At 44.4% G+C, this 14,036-nt stretch overlaps 2 protein-coding genes across 4 annotated transcripts; both read left to right on the top strand.

Annotated features, from left to right (window-relative positions):
• Positions 1-516: 516 nt before the first annotated feature.
• LOC105692659 (radial spoke head protein 3 homolog B) lies at positions 517-4,988 on the top strand. Of its 3 annotated transcripts, none has more exons than XM_048653891.1 (11): positions 517-722; positions 1,461-2,209; positions 2,312-2,383; positions 2,689-2,770; positions 2,854-3,027; positions 3,125-3,253; positions 3,340-3,543; positions 3,800-3,962; positions 4,041-4,127; positions 4,254-4,460; positions 4,728-4,988. In XM_048653891.1, exons 2-10 carry the CDS (start codon positions 1,467-1,469, stop codon positions 4,430-4,432), a joined length of 1,833 nt encoding a protein of 610 aa, XP_048509848.1. In that variant the 5' UTR covers positions 517-722; positions 1,461-1,466; the 3' UTR covers positions 4,433-4,460; positions 4,728-4,988. The 3 variants fall into 3 exon arrangements, with proteins under 3 accessions (XP_048509848.1, XP_020711833.2, XP_012267410.2); XM_020856174.2 differs by having other exon boundaries at positions 519-722; positions 4,844-4,988; XM_012411987.3 differs by lacking the exon at positions 2,312-2,383 and having other exon boundaries at positions 520-722; positions 4,844-4,988.
• A 3,948-nt stretch (positions 4,989-8,936) lies between these two features.
• LOC105692565 (PR domain zinc finger protein 13) lies at positions 8,937-13,658 on the top strand. The gene is made up of 4 exons (XM_048653908.1): positions 8,937-11,604; positions 11,700-11,949; positions 12,034-12,628; positions 12,725-13,658. Exons 1-4 carry the CDS (start codon positions 11,383-11,385, stop codon positions 12,966-12,968), a joined length of 1,311 nt encoding a protein of 436 aa, XP_048509865.1. The 5' UTR covers positions 8,937-11,382; the 3' UTR covers positions 12,969-13,658.
• Positions 13,659-14,036: the final 378 nt, after the last annotated feature.

The following is a 14,036-nucleotide window of genomic DNA, read 5'->3' as shown; positions in this document are numbered from 1 at the left end:
TGCGTGAACCGACGTGGCGATATTTAATTCAGCCTTAAAATTCGAAAACCTACCAGCGTCGGGACGACTGTAATGGTCTCTGATAGGGACACCGAAACGGCATGAAAATTACCTGTGTTCTTTCATCCTTCTTTTTTTTTCGAATATGCATAACAGGGCTGGCGTGAATATGCAAATTCATCATAGTCCGCCTGCGTTTGTGGATGTAATCTGATAACATTGATGTGTAGAATTTTCCGTATTCATATCTACGAATGGAGTGGATATAAAATCCTAGACAAATGACTGACCAATATTTCCTTCTTTTTCTTTTTTTTTTTTGTTAATAATACCGATGGGCAATCGGTCAATCTGAATTCACCTTGACGCGTTGACCCCTTGGTAGTTTCTAAGCCAAGAATTTCGAGCACCCGCGAGCATTTTATATTCACCCCTAACTTCGCCCCTGCGGCAGGACTATCACTATATGATTTTCAGTCTTATACACGTGTCCGAAGAGACATGCGCAAGTGACCGGTGGTCAATGGTATTGAGTTGCCAACCGGCCGGTAGCACGCCGGTAGAAAATACTGTTATAGAACTTACAAAGTATATGTACACCGTGTTAAATCAACCTCCGAGAGTGTCTAGCCCAGTCGAGCCGCAGTCATCGTAGGCACATTTTCTAAAACCTTATTATCGTTTCCGGTTAGGACCGAGAAGATCGTCCTTCTTCTGAAAAAGTACGTATGAAAAAAAAAAACACTCGTCTATGAACAGAATCAATTGCACCGACCCGACCAACTACGAGCTCGTGATATTTTTTCCACCGGTTCAATCTGATCGCGTGAACTTTTTTATTGCTGCGTCGGGACTTGAAATATGGATTTTTGTACAGATGAACTTGTGCGACTCAAGACACTTCGTCGTACGTACGATTTTTCAAATTTTTTTTGATCGGGTCGAGTCTCCGCGGAAAATGTGAGGCACGTTCGATGAGTCAAAAGTTAGTGGTTTCGTCGGCATAACGAGTAATGGTTTGATGCATTTAGTGAGCCGTGTTTCACATGGCCTCTACAAGGTGTATGGTAGTTCATAAATATTAATTGCACCGCGACACGTCAGGTTGATTTGTAATCGCTCACACTATGCAGTTAAACATTTCTAAACTGATAAATTACTAATCGATTCGCTCGTGTCTCGTCGAAAAGGTACAATGATTCAGTGATGGTAAACGATATTTTTTTCAATAGCAATCTTCAAGTTTTTATAGTTTAGAAGGAAAACAATATTTGAACGACGCGCGATCAAAATTAGTGTCGCACTGTTCTCCGTGAACTTTCAATGCGACACCGAGAGAGAAAAAGACTTCGTGGAGTCTTAATTTTTAATTTTCATTTCCCTCGATCGTTCCGCTCTCGACGCACATCCGTCTCGAATGTTCTGTCGCCCCAGGATCAGCGTGGAATTAATTTTTCAAGGTCGCTATGCCAGCGGGCATTTCGGCGCTGGCACCGTCGAAGCCGGAACCCTTCGATCTTGGCGAAAAAGAACTTCCAGCTTTCACTATCCTCCAGAAGGATGGCCTGGACTCGTCCTTGCCGATGCTGCACACGGACGACGACATGGAGTTCGAACTCGACAGTAAAATTCTATCCAAGAATTTGTACAACCAGAAGCACTTCAGTAGATCGAACGATCACTTGGTGCTGGCCAGTCTTCAGAACCACCAGTCCAATCCACTAAAAACTAAGTACAGTAAAAGCCAGGGGAATCTCAATCGGGATAAACCGGAAATAAAAGCTCCAATGATTCTGTCTACCGAAGACTTCACCGAAGTCTTGAACGCTAAGTTGAGAAAAGTGCAGGAGGACGAGGACCATGGAAAAACGAAAAAATCTTACCCGGGAAACAACTACGGCTTCATATCAAAGAAACCATTTATCACGACGGTTAAGACCGGCGAATTTCTCCTACCGCCCCCGGAAGTCGCCTGTCTTCTCGGGATAAGTTTTAGCAACAATTCCAACGGGACTGACGACACCAGCCCGAGAGCAAAATTCAAGCCTCTGACCTCGCTCTCGAAGAGACCGGAGGTCAAGCACCAAAGTCATCATTCGAGGTGTCAAGCCGCCCTGAAAGCAACGACAGATTTTTCGACCTCACTGGCGACTTCCTCGGCGATGGCGGAACACTCCAGATGGAAGAGGAACGCGCAACCGATGCAGACGTAAGTGACGAAGAAGAAATATGACCAGAGAAGTGTTTCTTTCTTTTTCTTCTACCGCATATCGATAATTGCGTAAGCGGGGGGTTGTGTACTGTTTTCTAGACAAGCACCAATGCCTAGAGCGTTACCGAAAAAGTTGGAACCGATCGAGAGCACCCTTCTGCCGATAAACCGGTAACAGAAAATCGTCATTCAGGAAATTAGTATAACTGTGTCCTATAACTTTCAGTTTGCTACAAAACGAGTGTGATAGATTAGATCGATATCGTCGACTTGAAGTAGCTTCGCTTTTGAACCGAGCTATTCGAGAATTTTGATAACCATAAGCGCACGTAAAGGTATTGAAAAAATTGCTTAGACTGCATCACGTCTGCACCCGCAGTCAAACGGCTACGTGATGACATTAGAACGCGTACGTTTTCACCGTTGGAGGCGAGTTCTTCATCATTTTTTTTTTTCTCCCGTTTTCCTAATTCCAGTGATCAACCGGTTCCCTTTGGGAACATTATGTTCGATCGTCGCGTCGTTCGAGGGAGTACCTTCGCCTCCACTCCGATGCCGGTGAGCTGTCTGCGAAAACAATTTTTTTTTTTTTTCACCCACTTTATCTCGGCAGACTCTCATCACGGCCTAACAAATTTTAGGTGGACAGTGAACAGTCGCAGGCTGCTCTCCAGGCGGAAGCTAGGCGTCGTCAGATGGCGAGAAGACGAGCGCAGACCCAAGCGAATAGAGCGTTGCATTTGAGAGCTGGTTCGCCACCCCCGGTTTCGGGGAGGAAACACGAACCGGTGCAGACGGAGACGTTCCTCGAAGAGGTGATGACGACAGCGTTTCCTTTTCGAATCTCTGGATTTCCCAACGCGAATTTTCTTGTCATTCTCCTTTTCTTTTTTTTTTTTTTCGTTTGTCCAGTTGTTTGAGAAACCGGATGAATTCGAAGTCGGGACGCAGACTGACCACTTTTTAGATAGACCACCGACGCCCGTATATTGTCCGGTGTCAGCGGGGACGGATGAAAGCACGCAAATCTATCCCGGTGACGTGAGTATTCGTAGCTGAAAATGGGACGATTTTGCATTCGTGGTTATTTTTCCCTTTTCCTTTTTTTTTTTCTTTTTGTTGTACAGTTATTCGATTACGACGTCGAGGTTCAGCCCATCCTCGAGGTTTTGGTTGGAAAGACGATCGAACAATCGCTCATAGAAGTTCTGGAAGAAGAGGAACTCGCGGCATTGCGGGAACAGCAACGAAAATTCCTCGAACTTCGTGCCGCCGAGAAGGCTGAGGAACAACGTCTCGAAGAACAGGAGAGACGTTACCGCGAGGAGAAGGTAAAAAAATGCGAATAAAATTTATCGAACTTTCGTTCATTTCGCTCAGATTCGAAACCGATCTTCGGTATATCGTCCATAGCAAATTGTACGATTTTGTAAGTTGACTTTAATTATTCACTCATCGATCGATCCCGGTGCCTGTTGCCATCCGAAACTGAATTCGTATTATATACATATAGCGCGTACGTGTGCGAATATATAATCGCCGACCTCATCGATCGCTGTGCTTGAAAAATAAAATCAATTTGTCCAGTGTCGCCGTTTGAGACAACACGAGGAGGCGGCAAAGACACAACAGGAAACTGAAGAACGCGTTGCCGCCGCTGTCCTCCTGACGGGATACATTGCCGAACTTTTGCCAGCAGTTCTAGAGGGTCTCAAGATGTCAGGATTTCTTCTGGATGAAATCAAAGCGGGTGAGAATCACCTGCGATTGATCAAAAATTGATCAGAAGACTGTGAAACAAAGAATCATCATTTTCACCATATTTCAGACGTTGAGGGTGGCTTTATGCCCTGGCTGATGAAAGAGGTGAAAAAGGAGATGGGGAACGTGATCGAAAGCCGAGAGCTTCTGATGGGTAAATAAAATAATCGAGAAAATATCTCGGTGAAATTCGAGCCGATTCAATTTTTCCATTTCGAAATTCGACGGACAAAAGTTACGATGATTTTTGACTCTGCCGTAAAACCGTGTAAACTTGCAGACATCATCAAAGAGATTCTGGAGAGTCGCGCCGACACTTACCGTCGTCTAGGTGAAGAATACGACGCCTCGAGAGAGCAAGACGGAATCGGTAACGGCGCCGAGGACGAGGGCGAGGGTCGAGACGCAGACTTTGCCAATTACGAACCTCCACCCCCCGACGATGCGAACCTGGATTAGCTCGTCCCACTGATTTTTATAATCATCCGTAAGTATGAAACGCGGCGGCAGCATTCTCGACTCCCAAACAATTTCGACCTTTGTGTCACTTATTCGTTTTTGTACGAAAATAACTCGAACGTCTCCTCCCGTGATCGGCTGATATTATTAATAAATTAAAAATCAATCGAGCGAAGATCACCCGCGAACCACCTCCGACCGGCTCCTGGTCCCCCTCGAAATCCGGAGCTTAGCTCCATACGCGGTATGCACAGCTGCACGAATTGACGATCGTTCGCTCTCCCTTATCCCGTAGGAGACCCTCGATCCGCAGACGGGAACCGGTCCGCCCGCCTCAAATATTGGTGTTTTTTTTTTAAATACTCGGTAAGCCCATTGGAAATTAACTAGACGAAAATTTGCGTACCGCAGATACGTCCCGACCGGCGAAAGAAAATAGGATGAGATAACATCGGGGGAGGTTGCGAAGGAAAGAATATCTCGAGAATCGTAGTGCCTGGTAACAATTGTACGTAGTTATTAATAAATAACTATTTATCATGTATCCAAATTTCAACCGCAAATGCCTTGCTGTTATTATTCCCCGTATAGTTGTAAGCACAGCGCAGACTGGTGCAGATTGTGTTATCAAAAACCGGAATTAATAAAAAAACCTTATACACTTAAACGAAGATGTGAGTGAAGTTGTTCGATATTTCATTTGATTTTCAAGAGGGGATTTCACACCAGACTTCGATGGATTGAGGTAAAGTACCGCTCACTAGTCTCAAGTTGGTCGACGACAGTCAGATTAATGCTCAGCAAATACGTTCGAGTATCATAACACCGGATGCACACTAATCGTAGAAATATGTATAAATTGGCAGCGCCAGCTGAGCGGGGAAAATCTCCTTCCACCGGAAAAGTCAAAAACTCTTACCCGAAAATAATTTTGCGTCGTATCGCGGAGTGACTTGAAAAAAAAAAGGGAAGAAAAAAAGAAGCCCCTATAATCCAAACACAACATTATCGTCACGACAAGACTGACGAGGGGTGTAAAAATTCCAATTCTTTCGGGGGGGCAAAAAAATGTTGAACAAATATTCTAACGGGTCGTAACCATCCCCGAAAAATGTATCAAGTCCTTCCGATGCATTCCGCTAATTATTACTGCAACTTATGAATTCCGTAGCTCGAGGCAACATCATCTTAAGAATGAAAAAAAAATAGAGTGGGGATAATTCTTCGACACGCGTGTTGATTTTCAACAAAAGTTTTTCGACTGCAGGTGCATTTTTCACCCTACTCGGGGACCGTTGCCGCGTGTTGAGGTCAGCGCGCCCAAAATAAGGTACTAATCAAATTTACTCGCCACTAAAAATTATACGGTCTCCTCGGTTTTGGTGCGTTTTTGGTATTGCACTTGCTACACGGTATACCGCGTATCGGCTAATGAGTGTTAAAATAATTTCTGCGCCACTCCGCCTCGGTGACTCCATTGTCCCGGTAATTACCAGAAATATAATTAGTCGCGAACAAGCAAAACTTGGCGAGGCGTGACGACCGCCATGGATTTAAAAACCCGATAGGCACGTACTTTACGTATACCGACCTGCTCCGATCACTTGCACTAAAACTGTACGCTGGATTTTGCTACGTTCTACGTCAACGATTTCAGTACCCGTACTACACGGAAATAGCATTCACTCGTACCTGCATTATTTCACTAATTCGCTGATGCCAAGCGGAAAATTAAGCGACGTGACTATATTCGTGCGATTGGCGATATTATTTATTCGGTATCGTCCGACGATCCGATCAAAACTTCAATGATCGATCTACAAGATGGGTGGAAATCTGAGAAATGATATTTAAAACATGTGAACTAAAACAAAACGGCTGTAACATTTGGTAACAAAAATTTTTATTCCAAGTTCGTTATAAGTACAATGAAAATTAGCGAGTGGGTATAATAAAACGCTTTGAACTCTTCGTCGGAGTTTTGAGGGGGGGGAAAAAAAGGTAATCCGTGGCGTCTGGAAGTCCGCGTACCGACGTCACTGGTGCGTATCGTGATTTTTCGATCTCGTCGCGGCTCGTCGAGTAGTCGGACAGCAGGTAAACGTCGTTGGGTCTTTAAGCCGCCTCGAGCCCCGTAGAACACTGCAGGGTGCAGGTAAATCGAAGGTGGATCCTACGCGCGACTACTGACGTCGCTTCGTGGGCGTTCTTCCGGAACAATTTTCACACCGCTTTCGTTTTACCCGGAAGATTCCGCGGAGCCGACGCGATACAACACGCGCATTTTGAGTAAGCCAGCAGTTTCCGTTTCTCTGAAGAAATCGCTCGTACGTAAAATTCTTACAAATATACCTATACCGTAGGTATGCGCGTAATGAAGTCGTACACGGCTTACTCCAGAAACACGCCCCAAAAATTTCTTCCTCACTCAATCATTTGTTGGATGAAATTATTTTATCGACGATAAAGGAAAAAAAATTGTTACAAGCCCGATCGTCGAATAAAGTTGTTGAAATTTCCATCGCGCCGAACCGGCGTTAGATGTTTAAATAGATATTAGAATTAGCGAAATCACCTATAGCGAGCAGGTGACACGGGTCACATGACAAAATAATGTATTCTATAGTCGGGGGTTGGAGATGAGGAGGATGATCGAGGGGATTTTACCCGGCGCACGACTCACTTGGCACACAAGTTTTTTTTGCGTATATATAATGCACCTATATTCGCTTTGCATCGTACACAGATATAACCAACGTCCCCCTCCCCCTTCGATTCGGGCGTCTATACCGAATTAGGGATCCCCGGGGCCCCGTTTAATTTAATCCAATACAATATGTTTCCGCCCTCCGCGTACACGTATGTACTCGGCGTATGAACGACGGGCAGAGCTGGGGGGGCATCGAGAGGTGGGTGGCTTTTTAAAACTGTGCCGATCTTAATTCAGCGTGAAACCTCATCCTATTATGATTTATCTGTTAATCCTGATTGGGAGAGACAGGTTTCGTCGGAGCCTGCAATTTCTTTTTTAACGATATATATCCGGACGGTATCCGAACTATCGGTGACATCTTCGCCCTGAAATTGACGTAGGTATACGAGACAGGGAACGATTTCGAAAAAAAAAAATTTTCCAATCGGACAAGACATCGAGTGAGCGCCGATGATTATTTATATAGATAGCGGACGATGGGTGTACGGATTCGCGCTATTGAGGGAAAACGACCACATGCAACGAAAGTTGCGAATGGAGGTAAATTGAGAGAATTCTATTTGGAGGGCGATCGCTCCTGAGCACATCCCCCGTTGACGGGAAACATAGATTGACTCTTAAAATCGAGTACACAAGTCCTAATGGTTCAATATGGTACGTTTTGGGCAGCGAGAGGGCTGCGGGCCGCGCGTAGAGTATCGTATGGCCACGTGTCGAGTTACACCCCGCAGATCAAACTCCAGCTTTCAGAATGAGACACAACAAATCTGTTAATGCCACGTGCCGCGAATCCAACGTCAGCGGCGAACCTAAAACACGAAAGTCAATCGTTTTTTTCCCCCCTTTTTTTTTCAGCCGCGACCCCGAAGAAAGAAAATCAAGCGAGATGTAAAATCTTAGAACAAATTTCGGGTTGTTGAAAATCAGAGTGCGAAATTTGTTATTTTTAGTGCGCGGTGCGCGATGATTCAAGATGTGGGCGAGCGATATTTTCACATTAATAATGCATAAGCCATGGCAGTTTCGTGGGCATCTATTAAAAGCAACTTTTGACACTTGCAGAACCGTGTCCGATTCGTTTTATGGCTACTGGCATCGGAGCACGGCTCGATCTGTACAGGGGCATCCCCATGTAGCGCGGAATCGTATACCTATATTCTGCGTATATTCTATCTTTCATAATGACTCGCCCCTCGGTCTGGCGAAACTCATTCTTCTCGTATAATGTACGACGCTATTATACAACGACGTGTTAGCACCTAGAAATAATACAAGTTTCTACATCTATTTCATGTACGACCATAGATAGTACGATATAATTTACCACCTCAAAAATTGCATTTAATGAAAATCTGCGAGATGAACAGATCGACAGAAATTCAATCTCAACGAGTGTTTCAATTTTCTCATTCATCAGGAAATCGTTCATTCGTTGGCAATCGCTAACAAAAAACTTCGTTCATTGATAAAATTGAACGAAATTCAATTATTTTTCTTACAAATCTCTGAGTAAAAAAAAAAAAAAAAAAACGAGGCGAGCCAGGTTCATTTGAAGGTTCGCAACGGTTTGGCGGGGAAAGAATATACACGTATTGAAAAAAAAAAAAAGTTAAGAAGGGTCGGTGGACGTAAATGTACGAGCTGCAGGGTACGATAATACGTAGATGATAATCGCGATATTAATATCGCATTGGGAAGCGCGCACATGCGTGCAGCCGCACATTGGTCACGGCGGAACACTTGCTCCGAGTTGCAGGAGGTCTCTGAATGCACCCTGATTTCGGGGGTGCGGCCGTTGTTCCTTGGCCATGGAGAACCGGGCTTTGGATATATATATTATATAGGTGCGCACATAATGTGTACCACGTTCGTGCCGAGTGTCACAGTCGATGATATCGGTAAGAATTGGTAATATTCTCGAAAATTGCCCGCTGCCGGAGGGGTCGAAAAAAGTCGATGGAAAATTTGAAAAATTATTTTACAGTCGGTATAGGTATTAAAGAAATTTTTCACAGGTTTTAGAAGAAGACCGACCCAATTTTAGTGACGGTTTATAATATACCATACCTAGTTGCAGTTACACCTCGTTAGTTGTTCCGAGAATAAGCTAAGGTGCAGCTCGTTGACGCGGAACGATTTTGCTTAATTCTCATTCTTGGAATGACATTTTATCAAGTTTTAACTTCTAGTACCTAATTTGCTACCGGAAGGTATTCCGAATGATCGGTTATTAGCCCGTAGCCGATAACGCGGTAACGATGACGTCGGGGGGGATTTTTAAAAATTATAAGACGAGCCGGTAGGTATAAAGTTTCGACCGAAAGCAATTCATCCCGGTCGTCGCCATTCCGCTTTGGCAAAAATCGGGTATAAATGACCGGTAATATAACGGGAAAAATAACCCGACCCTTGGGTTGCCTTATAACGTGGTCCCCGCCCGGGGTATAATCTGCGTGTATAAACGCGGATGCTGTACACAGTAGAAACTGCGCGCGTTTAAGAGGGTTGGGGTACCACCGCCGCGAACACTTGTCCGAATCCTCTGGTACACCGACAAACGATGCACGATGACGAACGGTGGCCATGGGGTGGTAACCCGGCACGCGGTGGCCAATGAAACGAGGGAGAAGCGGAGGTCGGCTTGTGAACACTTGCGAACACTTGTGACGACGTGTTGTCTATCCCACACAGCCACCTTCGCATCTGAATCACTCCAAAATTTTCTGGTCACTGTAGAGGAAATTTCTGATTTCCAAACTGACCGCTATGAATGCAACGAAAACATTTACGCGTCGATTCTTTTACCTGTCAAATAACCGAACTTTCATCTCATTTTTGACGATTGGAACGTGAAAAATAAGACTCAATATAGGTATATCAATTTTTGGAACCGATAGATCTTGATTTCGAATTTTCATCAGATTTCCGAGTGGATTGCGAGTGGAAAATAAAACTGATAACGGATCGATTCCAGTTGGATCTAATCGTGTGCGATCTGAGTACATATCCTACGAGGAGGCTAGTCAGCAAGTGCGGTAATAAATAATCTTTGTTGATGATCTATGCAAGCTAGCGAGAGGATCGAATGAAGAGATGAATTCGGTAATCAACCGTTGATTCAGATGGGCCTCTCGTAAGTTAGATCCCCGGACTCGATGAGCGACCATTGGTTTTGCAGCTGGGCCAAACAATGTCCTTTCACATCGAGCTTTTATAGCCCCCGCATCGAGGTATCAAACGTATCGGACTATCCCTCGGACCGCTCATATCAATCGGCAAAGCGATTTGCCGAAGGAATAAACAATTTTTTGCAAAAGCGTAAATAGCGAAACCAACTTTTTAGAGTTGACATGGAGTCGAAATTAAACGGATGATCTACGCCGCCATTTACCGCTGTATAATTTCAGCGATCGGGCAAAAGAATAAATTCAATTAGTCGCACACGATTGGTCTGCGAAATTTTGAAAACGTAATTACAGCAGTGTTACCGCCACCGTTTGCTTTTCCTCTAAATGGCACACAATGATAAACCGGATCACCTGGCATCAATGAACCGTCGGTCCTCCGCCCGTGCCGAGGCACCATAAAGCGTGATGGGGCGTCGGGCGTTCAGTGGGCCAATATTTCGAGTATGAGAGTGAGCGCATCCTGCACCTTGCTAGTGGGGTTCTTCTCCTTTTCATTCTCCCTACCCCTTGTACACTAGCCCCTTTTCGAGCCCCCTGATTTCCGAACCACAAACCAAAAGGGGACTCTTTAAATACAATTACACATACACTTGCGCCAAGGGGGGGCCTCGGGCCCGTGGGGGGCGGGCGTTTAGAGGGTGATTTTTGTGGTGGGAGGTATAGCGAGCCAAAATTCGCCCCCGCTGTATTTAAGGCACGTGCGGGCTGCAGGTCATCGTCAGTTGACACCTAACGGTCAAACAATCCTCCTCGCAGATCATTGACTCGGTTGTATCGCGGCAGTCAACGAATCGCCTGAATTAAACAACTGAATAAATCGGCGAGAAATTTTCGAGTCACGAGTCGATGTAGGAATCGGCCGGATATCCAAAAGCAGTTCGAAACCAGTACCAAAAATTTGTGTCAGCCAGTTTTTCGTTTTTGCGCCGCCGCGCAGACGACAGTACAAGTGTGTTTTTTTGAACAATACTCGGAGACGATACACGGCATAGACATATTTTTTTATGTAAAAGTGTTTGTTAGCCGGTAAGCGAAATTCCGCAATTTCAATGTTAATTGAGCAATTACTGAGCTTCTCCGGGCACCACATGTATCCCATAATGGCTCAGAATAATCTGATGAAGAGCATCGAAGCTCTGAAGAATACAATTTCGCAAAGGTTTCCTCGATCATCGGTCATTGCCGCGACGGCATTGCCAAAAGACGCATCGACGGAAATCGTTCAAGTGAATCAATTGTCAACGCAGAAGAACACCCCTGCAGTTCAAAATGTGAGTATTTGGAATTTTTGGAATTTCGATGGACTCGTAGTGGACAATCTCAGCAATATTTAACCGCATCAATTTCGTTTTTTTTTCAATATCAGATCGAAGTAGCATTTGTCGACGGACGTCTTCGGCATGCAGGAGGTGCGGAAAATTCGACTTCGTGGCTGAAGATGGTCGCGCTCGCCGAAGATTGCCAGAGCTGCAACGTTCTTTTAGTTCTGGCGGAAAAGGGAGTCGTTCTAAAAACGATCCGGAGGATCGCCCCCGGTGAAGAACTCCTCATGTGGTTTACGGAAAATATCTTGGCGATGATGAACATGCCATTTTTAACACCGGCAAACATTCAGGGTAAGCTTTCGATCTGCAGTTTCAGTTGGCGGATAATTCGGAAAAAAAATTTGATAATATTAATCATCGATCTCATCATTTCAGGCCAGAATCGATACGTGTGCCATCAATGCCACGTTCTTTTCGAGTATCCGAACCCCTTGAAAGTTCACCTCGCGCTTCATTGCGATCGTTTCGAACGAAGCTATCTGTGGACAATGTTGGCCAAGGAATTCGACAAAGTTTCTGCGCCGAATTTATCCCTGAACATAATGCCACCGTCGATGACGCTCTTCCAATTCACGCTAACCGGTTCGCCTCAGACATCGCCACGGCAAAATTCGCCCAATCTCGCGGACACCGTAGACAGCGCGTCGCCGAGTCATTCGCCGAATTCATCGACGCGAATTTCTCCAGTCGCCGAAAACCTCAGTCTACGACATTCCGCGTTCAAACCCTACCTTCAACCTACGTTGCAAAATAACAACGCGGTACCGATTTACGCGCCGGAAGTGAGAACCTGCGCCCCCCGGATGGTCCAGCCTTCCTATCAAGTACCGCAGACGCAAATAGCACCGGAATTACACGCTGCCCAGATGGAAACGATCGTGAGCAATCTAGGAAAATCGAAACAGGGACACCTCTGCATCTACTGCGGGAAAGTTTACTCCAGAAAATATGGACTCAAAATTCACATAAGGTAAATTTGAGGAAATTTTAAAGATATTGCTTGCACTGCGAAAATGAGTTGTCGCGAAACAATCGTGTGACCTGTTTGTTTCTTTTCTGTTCTCAGAACCCACACTGGATATAAACCGCTGAAGTGCAAGTATTGCTTGAGGCCATTCGGCGACCCCAGTAATCTAAACAAACACGTACGACTACACGCCGAAGGAGATACGCCCTACAAGTGCGAGCTTTGTGGAAAAGTCCTGGTGAGAAGAAGGGACCTCGAACGTCACATAAAATCAAGACATCAGGAAGCGGCGGAACAGCTGGAATTGTCGGATGCGTCATCCGATAGCATGGATGTTGAATGATTGACTTTTTCGCATAGCGATTATTTTTTTTAAACCCTCGACAATAATATCGACGTGAACAAAATCTATACGTTCGGCCCGAAAGTGAATTATCAAAATTGCACGTAAAGGCCATCGTGGCGGCGCCGTAATAAATGCGATTACGAGTTTAAATTACGTTTAGAAAAATTTTAGGAAATGTAGTACGCTCGACGATTGCTCAGTATATTTTTGAGAAGATGGACAGATTTTTGAAAAGATTTTATACCGAATGTGCCATATAATCAGAGCATGTGCTAGTCACTGCAATGTAGTTATCTGTACATAGGATTGTTATTTATTTATAGAAATACTTGTAAATATGATTATTTCGGATGTAGGGGATCGGTAGAATCTCGACACTTTATAGGAGAATTCGATTGACTATCAGTTGGGATGAAACTGAGAATTGTAAATATATTATTCGGTAATGAATTCGAAATTCTGTAAATGGCCAGTAAATAATATGTCATTTCTGTACAGAAATACGACTCGGTTGAATGACAGAGCTCCCCCTGAAAAACATCCTTGAAATTTCTTGGTATATTTTTAAGTGTATAACAGGTATGCATACTCCTAATTATGTCAAAGAATTCTGGATGAAGAATTGAATCTGACGTCGTAATTGAAAAGGAATCGAAGACCTGAAACTTTGTGCCTCTGGTACGTCAGGATAGCCAGAACTTAACTACACCAAAAATTGGCCCATTTTCACTCTCCGGGATCGAAAAGGTTCGCTCGAAGAATAGAGAAAGACTATAGTCTTTGGTGTTTTAGCACCCTGAAACCTTAAAAAAACCCGCGAAAAAACTTGATCTGCAGGTCTTTCATTTCATTTTGAAACGAGTTCTTCATCGAAAAACCCGACCCTGGCAACGACTTGAAAAAATAAATGTATCGATAAATTATATACTCTGGCCGGCGCGAAAGCGATTTTCTTTCAATGAAAAACTGGCATAAATGAGGTAGGAGAATTGTAAGATCATATAATTTCTCTTGAAGAAGTTTTATTTGTCTTCAATTTGATAGCTCTTGATATTCAACAACTCA

This window comes from Athalia rosae, chromosome 4, assembly GCF_917208135.1.
Source record: "Athalia rosae chromosome 4, iyAthRosa1.1, whole genome shotgun sequence".
In the NCBI taxonomy this organism is placed as follows: Eukaryota; Metazoa; Arthropoda; class Insecta; order Hymenoptera; family Athaliidae; genus Athalia; species Athalia rosae.
The sequence above is the reverse complement of the archived record's forward strand: the minus strand, read 5'-3'. Positions and strand labels throughout refer to the sequence as shown.

Bases quoted from the DNA above. Each gene is read 5' to 3' on its own strand.
- LOC105692659 (XM_048653891.1), top strand. From the start codon at position 1,467: ATGCCAGCGGGCATTTCGGCGCTGGCACCGTCGAAGCCGGAACCCTTC. The intron at 2,210-2,311 runs GTAAGTGACGAA...ACTGTTTTCTAG, and splicing joins AACGCGCAACCGATGCAGAC to ACAAGCACCAATGCCTAGAG. The intron at 2,384-2,688 runs GTAACAGAAAAT...TCCTAATTCCAG, and splicing joins ACCCTTCTGCCGATAAACCG to TGATCAACCGGTTCCCTTTG.
- LOC105692565 (XM_048653908.1), top strand. From the start codon at position 11,383: ATGTTAATTGAGCAATTACTGAGCTTCTCCGGGCACCACATGTATCCC. The intron at 11,950-12,033 runs GTAAGCTTTCGA...TCATCATTTCAG, and splicing joins AACACCGGCAAACATTCAGG to GCCAGAATCGATACGTGTGC. The intron at 12,629-12,724 runs GTAAATTTGAGG...TTCTGTTCTCAG, and splicing joins GGACTCAAAATTCACATAAG to AACCCACACTGGATATAAAC.